Source organism: Gracilinanus agilis, chromosome 1 (assembly GCF_016433145.1).
Source record: "Gracilinanus agilis isolate LMUSP501 chromosome 1, AgileGrace, whole genome shotgun sequence".
Taxonomy (NCBI): Eukaryota; Metazoa; Chordata; class Mammalia; order Didelphimorphia; family Didelphidae; genus Gracilinanus; species Gracilinanus agilis.
This window is the reverse complement of record NC_058130.1, coordinates 195,718,943-195,729,691: the sequence shown is the minus strand read 5'-3', so window position 1 is coordinate 195,729,691 and position 10,749 is coordinate 195,718,943. Positions and strand designations below refer to the sequence as shown.

The window sequence follows — 10,749 nt, the reverse complement described above, 5'->3', positions numbered from 1 at the left end:
GTCTTCAGGTAGGGGACTGAAGACTGCTTGCTGGGGACATTGTAAAGGGCATTAGTGTTCAGGGCCCTGCTAGACTAGTGGAGCTCCAACATGCCTTCAAACACTGAAATTCTGTGAGTCCTAATGTATGGTTTGCTATTTGGGCAGTCATTCAATAAATTCTATTAAGTAGGGCAGCTGGGTAGCGCCGTGGATTGAGAACCAGGAATAGAGATGGGAAATTCTGGCTTCAAATGGGGCCTCAGATACTTCCTAGCCATGTGATCCCAGACAAGTCACTTAACCCCCATAGCTTAGCCCTTGCTGCCTTCTGCCTTAGAACCAATACATAGTATTGATTCTAAGATGGAAGGTGAGGGTTTAAAAAAAATAAAATCTAGTAAACACCTACTATGTGTCAGGCCCAGGCAGCTAAGTGGAGCAGTGGATAGCCTCAAGATAGGGTCAAGATAGGGTCAAGAAGACTCATCTTCCTGAGTTCAAATTTGTCCTTGGCCACTTACTAGCTATGTGACCCTGGGCAAGTCACTTCACCCTGTTTGCCTCATTTTCTTCATTATAAGGTGAGCTAGAGAAAAAAAATGGCAAACCACTCCAGGATCTTTGCCAAGAAAAAACCAAATGGGGTCACCAAGAGTTAGACAGGACTCAACAACAGCAAAAATGTGTCAGGCACCTTGCTAAGTGCTGGGGATCCAAACAAAGACAAAAATGCTATCACTGACCTCCAAAAGCGATATTCCAGAATATCTTCCAAAAACATGAAACATCAAATGAGCTTATATTTGAAAGCCCTGGAGCACTGCCAGTGTTGTTCTGTTTTGTAGCATACCCGATATGAAGGTATAATGAATAAATCACTGAATTTGTAATGAAAAGACCTGTATTGAAAACTCATCCACATAGTTACATACTACTCCTATAACTTGAATAACTTTGGACAAAACTCCCTCCTGGGCCTCAGTTTTTCTCATCAATAGAATATGAAGGGATTGGACTACTAGGAGATCTCTAAAGCCATTTCCTGTATCAGTTCCTGTGGAACTGAATTTTTAGGTAGTAGATAAGGATGCTAGGGAAAGACTGGATTATCCTCAGGGCAAGCTTCTCCAAGAGATAGGAGAGGATAAGATCCTGGGCACAAAGAGGGTGCTTTAAGTTAATTAATTAATTGATTGATTTTGTTTGTGTTTTTTTTCCCCATAGTTACATGATTCCTGTTCTTTCCCTCCCCTCCTCACACACCCCTCCTGTGGCTAATGAGCAGTTCCACTGGGTTTTACATATGTCATTGATCAAGACCTATTTCCATATTACTAATTGCATTGGGGTGATCATTTAGAGCAGTGATTCCCAAAGTGGGCACTACCGCCCCCTGGTGGGTGCTGCAGCAATCCAGGGAAACGGTGATGGCCACAGGGGCATTTATCTTTGTAAGAGGGAGATTTTGTTATTTTATAGGTATATATTTAAAGTGTAGCCGCCAGGAATCAATAATTCAGATTGATTCCATAATTAAAATAAACTCAAGTCAGGATCGGGTTTAAGGTAGTTTATTTACAATTAGGAAGGGTAGAAGGCAAGGGAAATAGAGAGAGGGAGAGGCTAGTCCTGGCCTGCAGAGGCCTGGAATGAGAGAGAGGATTAAAAGGCTAATTAAACTAGATTACATACCACAAGGCCTTAGCAATCAGAGAGGCAAGAGGCCTACTTAAGGTAGAGAATCTGGAAACACCAAGGTAGGCCAAGGAAGTCAGCCTAACTTACCCATGTGACCATTCAGAATGTAAACTGCCTGAGATCTCAGCCGAGATCCTCCAGCACCAAGTTCAAAGGGGGAACTGCCCCAACAGGAAGTAACCAACATACTTGAAGAGATAGTGTCTTTCCTCACTTCCTTTGGGTCCACCTCTAATTCAAGTGGACAAATGGCAGCCTCTACACTGATTTGGACTGCCCAAAGGGCAGCCCCTTGTTCTTGATTTGTTACTTATTGTCATGTGTGGGTAACTCATCTCCCCTCCCCACTAAGGGATGTGGATATGACATTATCTCTGGTGGCTAGAGTTTTAACTATGAATGGGCTAGAGCTAATTCTATTTACACATCTTACAGGTAGAATTCAGATTTCTCATTGCTTTACACATTCTCATCAAGTGTCATTCTTGTCTGTTTGCCCTGGATAGGATTTTAGCAGCCAATGAGTCTGCTCCTCACACCCCCAACCCCCAATTGCCCCCATTCCTTTTTTTTGTACTTTTAAATTGTTTTCAGTTACACACACAAATAATTTATGAAAGCAGTTTTCTGACATTTTGCAATTCATATTCTCTCCCTAAATCCCCTTTCCTCTCCCCAAGGCAGTAAACAGTCTGATAGAGGTTATACCATTGTGTTCATGCAATGAATATTTCCATATTCTCCATGCTATGACAGAAAACATGTATTGTACATACAATAAAAAATATATAATTAAAAAATTTAACTCATTAGGAAATAAAGGTAAAGATGGCATGCTTTGTTCTGTAATATAACTTCAACAGTTCTTTCTATAACTGTGCATAGTATTTTTTATCATTAGTCCCTTAGAGTTATCTTAGAACATTTTACTGATAATAAGTTAGTCCTTCACAATTGATCATCATACACAATATTTTGGTTACTGTAAATACTGGTTTCCTAATACTGCTCATGTCATTTTGCATCAGATTTTTTATGAAATCCTCCTATTCATCATTTCTTACTGCATAATAGAATTTCATCATAACCATATATCACAGCTTATTCAGGAATTCTCCAATTGATAAACACCACCTTGGTTATAAATTTTTGCTATTTTTCAGGGGAAATGGGAAAATTGAATATTAGAAAAATGGAAAGAGAGCTACTAAAATATTTTTAACAGGTACATCATTTTCCCCCTATCTCTGATCTTCTTTGGGATACAGACCTAGAAGTGCTATTTCTAGGTCCAAGAGTACACAATTTAATGGAGTTATTATTGTTCTGTGTCAGTATGTCAATAGACCATATTGCTCTCCAGATTGGTGGTGTCAGTTCACAGTATCTCCAACAGTGTATTAGTTAGGGTCCCAATTTTCCAAGATCTCCAACATTTATCATTTTCTTTTTGGGTCATTTTTTAAAACCCTTTCCTTCCATCTTGGAGTCAGTACTGTGTATTGGCTCCAAGGCAGAAGAGTGGTAAAGGCTGGACAAGGGGGATCAAATGACTTGCCCAGGGTCATGCAGCTAGGAAGTGTCTGAGGTCAGATTTGAACCTAGGACCTCCCATCTCTAGGCCTGGCTCTCAATCCATTGAGCCACCCAGCTGCCCCCTTTTTTGGGTCATTTTAGCCAATCTGATAAGTGTGGGGTTGGATCAGAGTTGTTTTATCATTAACTTCTATCCTCTACTTCTAGTTCTGCGCCCCCCCCCAGACTACTTAAAATAAATCAAATGCATCTTCTAAATGATAATCTTCTTAACCCCTGAATAAGCCTAAAAGATATACTCTAAGCTTTCTCTTCTTTTAGTTAAGCATTATAATTCCTTTAATTTAATTCAAGACTCCAATATACTATTTACTCAGTGGATAGAATCTGGAAGATTAATTTACTCAAGTTCAAATCTGGCCTCAAACACTTACTATCTGTGTGATCCTGGCCAAGACACTGAACTCTTTTTGATCAGTTTCCTCATTTATAAAATGAGCTAGAAAAGGAAATGGCAAACCACTTCAGCATCTTTGCCAAGAATACCTCAATAAGGGTTATGTAGAATCAAACATGACTCTAGAAGTCAGTGCAATTTTATCTCCATTTTACAAATGAGGAGACTGAAGTCAACAAAAGGTTATGTGTCTTGTCCAGGATGACACAGCTAGTGAGTGTCTGAAGCCATATTTGATTTCTGGTTTGCCTGACTGTAGGCCCAGCAATTTATCTGACTGGCTACCAACTTCATCTTAATAAATCTTTGGGGCTTTAAAATGAGATTACACAGTGGTGGTACCTCTTTGGATTGCCCATGCTTGGCGCATTGTCTTAACAACAAAATCAGAAAACATAGCCCAGTCTGCAAATGTTTCCTCTTTTTATCTATCTATCTATCTATCTATCTATCTATCTATCTATCTATCTATCTATCATCTATCTGTCTGTCTGTTTATTTGTTTTGTTTTGAATGTTTTCCCATAGTTACATGTTTCATGTTCTTTCCCTCTCCCCCAAATCCCCCTAACACCCTTAGCCGATGCACAATTCCACTGAGTTTTACATGTATCATTGATTAAGACCTAATTCCATATTATTGATAGTTGGACTAGAGTTATTGTTTAGTGTCTTCATCCCCAATAATATCCCCATCAGCCCATGTGTTCAAGCAGTTGTTTTTCATCTGTGTTTCTCCTCCCACAGTTCTTCCTCTGAGTATGGCTAGTTTTCTTTCTCATAAGTCCCTCAGCCTTGCTCTGGATCCTTGCATTGCTGCTAGTAGAGAAGTCCATTATGTTCGATTGTACCACAGTGTATCAGCCTTTGTGTATAATGTTCTCCTGGTTCTGCTCCTTTCAAGTGTTTCCTCTTTCTAACATTTACCTAGGGAGTAAATCCTAATGTAAATGAGATCCTAGAAGGTAGGTCTAGGGGCCAATCATTCAGTCAGTTATTTAACAAATATTTCTTCAATGCTTGCTATTCTACCTTAATTACATTTCTCAGATATTTCTCTTTCTCTTCTGCTATTACTAGCAATCTGGTATAAGCTCTAAATAACTCATGGCTATATTGTTGCAATAGCTTTCTGATTCTTCTTCATGTCACAAAGAAATTGATCTCCCTAAATATTCTGTCTTATCATGTCACTTCTTTATTCAGTTTCCATTGTCTCCCTCTATTTCCAGAATCAAAGAGAAAATCCTCTGGTGCTAATCCTTCAGGACTCTAACACAGCATAACCTGGAACATTTGAGGATTTGAAAAATGCTTCTTGATCGACTACATTGCCAGTTTTCTAATAGTTTAATCACCCCCAAATATTCCGAGATTTAGTAACACAGGCCTGCATGCTATTTCCCACAGAGAACGCTGCATCCTCCCATTCTATGATTTTTTTTTTCCCTAGTTTTCTTTCATGGTAGAGATTCTCTTCCTCTTCATCTCTGTCTCTTGGCTTTCCTGGCGTTTTTTCAAGGCCCAACTGAAATCCCATATTCTACAAGAAACATTTGTTCATTAGTTTATGCTACTGATTTCCCTCTATTGATTTCCTCTATTATCTTTTCATGAAGTATCTCAAAAGTCTTAGTTCTGTTAGAGATATTAAAGCTTGAACTTTACTCTATTAACTTTTAGACCACAAATAACTTTGTTCGTATCTTTCGCCAAAATGCTGAGTCACAATGAATAAGTGAGGAAAGAACTTTTACTCACTCAAAGAAACTAACTGAGCAGACAATGAGTGAACAAAAAGCTACAATGAGAATCAAGAAGCCCTAAGTTTGAATCCTCCTTCAGAAACTTGTTTGTTGTGTGACCTTGAGCAAATCACTTAATTTTAGTTTCCTTATCTTTAAAACAGAAATAAGGAGGCAGCTGGGTAGTGGATTGAGAGCCAGGCCTAGAGATTGGAGGCTTTAGCTTCAAATCTAGCCTCAGACTCTTCCTAGATGTGTGACTCTGGGCAAGTCGCTTTACTCCCATTGCCTAGCCCTTACCATTCTTCTGCCTTGGAACCAATATACAATATTGATTCTAATACAGAAAGGTAAGGGTTTCAAAAAAAATTTTTTTTACTAAAATAAAATAGAGATAAGCAGTAGCATTTATGTCAAAGATGTTATGAGACACAAGTGAGGAAACACGTAGAGGGTGCAATTACATAGTCTTTTAACTAAAAAAAAAAAAAAAAGAATAAACATTAATCTTTCCCAACTAATATATTCTAGAAAATGGAACACCCCAAGTCTACTGTGTTATTCCCTTTGCTGGCATCTGTCAAAGAAATATGTTCCATGGTAGATTAAAGAGTAAAGGGGGTGAGGAAGTAGGAGGGAATGATCTCAGCTTCAATAGTCAAAGCAACTATTTACTCTTTTCTCAGGTTTCAATTTTCTTTTATATTGTGTCATTTGCAAATAATAAACTGTATCTCTGACTTGCTACCAGTTTGATATAATGTTTTCTTAAAAACATTATTTTTAAAGTCAGGATCTTTTCTTACAAAGAAAGTAGTTTCAGTTTCTTTTCTGCTCTGAAATGGTTCAGCCAACCACATTCCAGTATGCAAATGACCTTCAGTCAGTTCATTTTAAAAGGAACAAATAAAGCCAAGGGTTCAGTCTGGACAAAATCCCTGAGTCTGTTAACTACTTTACTGCTCTTGTTCCTCTAGGATCAGCCCAGAAATGTCTTCTAAGGAGCAGACCTCGGCGAATCTTGCAGAGGGGGCTGTACCTGCCCCACTCACCAACTTAAAAATTCAGTATACTAAGGTGAGTAGATTTCAACTGCATATCTGTTACCTTGTCTTGGACAGGTGAAATATGCACATTTAGAGAGTGGGAAGTTTAATTTATAGTAGCCTTATTTAAAGTATCTTATATGAATAAAAAGTAGTCATGCAAAATGAGAATTTGGTAAAGAATCTTACTAAATACAAGATATTAAATAGGAAAAATAACCTTTTACAAATTTGCTTGGATTCTGATCCAAGCTCACCTCTTCTGCTAGCAAATCTTCTTATAGGAGCAGGGTACAAATCATTTTCATTTAACCGGTATAGTTAGTTACTGTGTAGCCTCATATGTATATATAGGTGGGACCTGGGAATATTTAAGGATAATTATTTCAGTGTTCAAATTTGGGGGAAAAAGCTGAAGGAAACTCTGCATCCTACATGAAGTATACATTATGAGTTTATGAATTTATCTCAGTAGGCAAGCTTATTGCTATTGGCACAGATGCCCAGAAGCAAACTAGTCAACATTAATGGGAAAATAGAGCCAAAGCATTCCCTTTTAGGAAGTCATGGCTAAAGTGAAAATAAGATATGGCTTCAGCTTTATTAAGTCTAAAAATGTTCCTGAGATCTGTGCTATTCCAAGCTGTTCTGTAAAAGCCTTCAAGTCAAATAGCAAGACCTTTAAAGAAAGATTATCCCCATCCAATTAGCTAACATTGCGTGGGTGTGTTTGTTATTTAATCTGAAACTGATCGACTACAGTACAAGGCAGAAGATGAGAATATTCATATATGAACTCCATAAAAGTCCATTTTGCTTTCTAAACATACCCATTTTAATAACAGAGAAACTGGAAGAAAAGAGGCTAGTTAATTCTTGTTTACAGTTTGGTAATCTTAAGTATTTTAAAATTTAGCATGTTTCTGTTTTTATAAAACTGATTGTAATGAGCTTTTTTTTTTTGAAAGTGTCAAATATTGCAGAGTATTCCTTTCAGAAATGCATAATTTGGAGATATAAATTTTCTTTTACTCTTATTGCAAATAACCTTGAATCTCAAGTTTAGGGAGCCAATGAATACAGTAAAGATATGATAACCAAAACATCTTCTATCTTCTTATGTATTGTCAATTCCAAGGTTATATTACATTACAGTTAAGTTTCTTTCCCATAAAGTTGGCTCCTTAAATAAATATTGTTAAAAATGCAAAATTACACATAGTAGTCTGGGATAATTCAGTTTGATAAATATATGTAGTTTTCCTCTATAAACTGATGAGTGAAATCAACGAAATGATAATCTCTTTGGTCTTTAATTCCCTGTATATTGACCTAGACTGAATTGGAATAAATGTTATTTGCCCCTTTTAACATTCTGACAATGTTCTACTTTCTCTTCTCTTGTGTCATGCTTAAGTAAATTCTCTTCTTCCCTCTACCCACTTCTCCACCCACTGAGAAGGCAATAGAAATGAAATTGTGGCAAATATATATTGCCAGGTAAAACAAAATCTCACACTTGCTTTGTCCAGGAAATGAATGTGTTTCAATATACATTCTGATTTTCATCAGTCCTCTATCTAAAATTGGAAAACTTATCTATCATGAGCCCTTTGGCAATGCGGTTGGTCATTGTATCTTTTAAAGATGCTTATCTTTACTGTATTATTACTATTGGACAAATTGTTTCTCTGGTTCCTTTCAGTTTATATTTCATTAGTCCATATGAGTCTTCCCAGACTGATGCATTGAATTCTAAGGTTATAAATCACATGACACTCTATAATAATTTATAGCATATATTGAGTTGTCCATTTACAGAGTCTCTTTCATGACAGTTTTGTTTCTCTGTTCATTAGGTATTTACAACACAGATTAATCAGTACTCTGGGACAATAATTAATAATCTAGAGAATTTCTAATACTCCTTTAAATATCAAGGTTCCTAAATAATTTAAGAGGCTGCTTATAGATCATTACCTGTTGAAAAGGGATAAAAGACTTAGGAAATTGACAGTGAAGTATTAAAAATCATTTTCAATGGAAAATTAATCAAAAATTCAGATAAAACATATCTGAAACCATAAATTCCATGTTAGGCCATAATCCTTAATGTTTGAAAATTCAGTCATCATGATACTTCCCAAGAGTACAACTGTTGTGTAAATAAAGTATGTATGTAACAGGGGCAACTATTCAATTTTATAACTATTTCTAGCTCCTAAGAGAGCCAAAAAAAGGCAGTGCTTTAAGTTGCTACTTTTTTTGCATAAGGAGAAAAAGGGGATCATCAGGAGCACATTCTTAGAGAATGTGACTTAAAGAGATATATGGGCAATCTTCATTATTTAAGTTATAAAATTAGCTATGTCATTATGTGTGACAATTAAAATACATGCCTGAATCCTAAAATAAAACTCACATGTTCACCCAAATTTAAAGTCTCCTTGCTTTGATTTGGTCTTCTGAGTTGAGGTATCAAGGCTCCAAATGTTTTCTAACCCAGTTGTAGAAAAGTGTTTATACTTATTTTGATACTATTATAATAACTTCATTTTTCATTTTGATAGTGTAGCTCTTAATTGAAATATATGTTGATTATGCAAGTTATAATCTGCTTCATTCATTATGGATTGCAAATAAGTACACCCTTTAAAACAAAGAAATGAAACAAATATTTGCCCAAACTTGAATTCCCTGAGTTTTGACTTGCTTCTCTGAGTTAAGTAAGTATTCTTCATGCTCTGTAGGTATAGAAAAGTGTCTAAGCTTGTTTGAGTGCTATTATAACCACTTTATTTTCATTTTATTGTGTAGCTCTTATTTGAAATATATGTTGGTTATGTAAAATACAAAATTGCTTCAGTGATTATGTATTGCAACTAAGCAAACCCTATAACCAAATGAATGAAATGTGAATTCCTATTGGTTTGACTTGCTTCTTTGAGTTAAGAAGTCTCAAAGCTTCGACTAAGTATTCTTTGTAGTATGGAGGTACAAAAATTCATTTAAACTTTTTTTGTTGCTTTTATAATCATTTTATTTTCATTTTTATGGTGAGTTCTTAGTGGAAATATTAATGCCCCATAAACCTCATGGAATAAAACTCAGAAGGAAGATATTAAGACTAAAGCATTTGGGTTATAGGAACCAATTTTTTATAAGTTTTTTTTTTGTTGTTGTTAGTTTCTTTTTTTCCCATAAGGCATAGGATGAGTACGTATGACTTCTCAAATAAGAAAAATTATTTAACTTCCCTCTCCTTTTCCCTAAGGAATTTTTAAAAAGAAGCTAAGGGTTAGCCAACATTAATATTCAGTATTTTTCTAAAAACTCATTCTTGAAAATTGTTCCTCAGATTTTCCTTTCATAAAAAAAAATTGAACTGAAAGTGCTATTTTTTTCCATTCCCCTAATTTGCATTCTACCATTTTTCCCTCTGCTTTGTTATATATATTTTTAATCTCAATGGTTGTTTTTATTTTTAATTTCTGACATTTTTCATTCCTTGTTATTTCTTCCTTTGTCCTGATGGAGGCATTGTAGGAGATGTCCCCCTAATGGTCTCTTCTAGCTCTATTGGTAATCTTATTATATATAAATTAAGTTGATTTAAAAACTTTCCTGTAATACATGCATGCTGATATGTTAAGAGGTTGAACATCAGATGGGAGAAAAGGTACTGTGCTCCCTATCAAAAATTTGAAAACTAAATTTCCTCATATCTGAATTTTATGTCTCCAGGAGACATTGAAGTTTCCCCATTACAAACAAAATTATGTACAAAAAGACCAAATAAACAACCATGTCTAATGGAAGGTGAGATTTGTTGGGGGAGAAATGGATATGTTTATAAAAAGTCTGCCAAAAGTTTCTCTTATACTGTATTAGGTGTTAAACCTTAAGCTGATATTTCATAGAACTTTGTCAACTTTTTAACCAGATTCCCAGGATTATCCCTTTCAATACCCACAATAACCTTTCATGATAGATATAGTACAGGTATTATAATGGACTATTTTACAAATAAAGAAACAGGTTCATAGAGGGTAAGAGACTAGATCCAGTTGCATGATTTAAAATAGTAGATATTAGTGTCAAAGTTAGCCTTTCCTGACTTTATCCCAGATTCCTCTTTGATGTACTGCACTTGCCCAAGTGATTGCCTCTCCAGTTCTGCCTCTTGCATTCAATCATCCTAAATTGAAGTCCTGGAAACAAGAGAGATACAGAGAGAGAGAGAGAGAGAGAGAGAGAGAGAGAGAGAGAGAGAGAGAGAGAGAGAG

At 35.9% G+C, this 10,749-nt stretch overlaps 1 protein-coding gene across 5 annotated transcripts in view; it reads left to right on the top strand.

Annotated features, from left to right (window-relative positions):
* Positions 1-10,749, top strand: part of LOC123233386 (retinal dehydrogenase 1) — a 161,381-nt gene that overhangs the window by 117,372 nt on the left and 33,260 nt on the right. For 3 of the 5 annotated variants that reach the window (XM_044659530.1, XM_044659523.1, XM_044659518.1), the window contains exon 1: positions 6,364-6,494. The exons of the other annotated variants lie outside the window; for them this stretch is intronic. In XM_044659530.1, coding sequence (XP_044515465.1) covers positions 6,408-6,494 — 87 coding nt within the window. In that variant the 5' untranslated portion in view covers positions 6,364-6,407. Of the gene's footprint in view, positions 1-6,363; positions 6,495-10,749 lie in introns of those variants that run through there. 5 annotated transcript variants of the gene reach the window in all.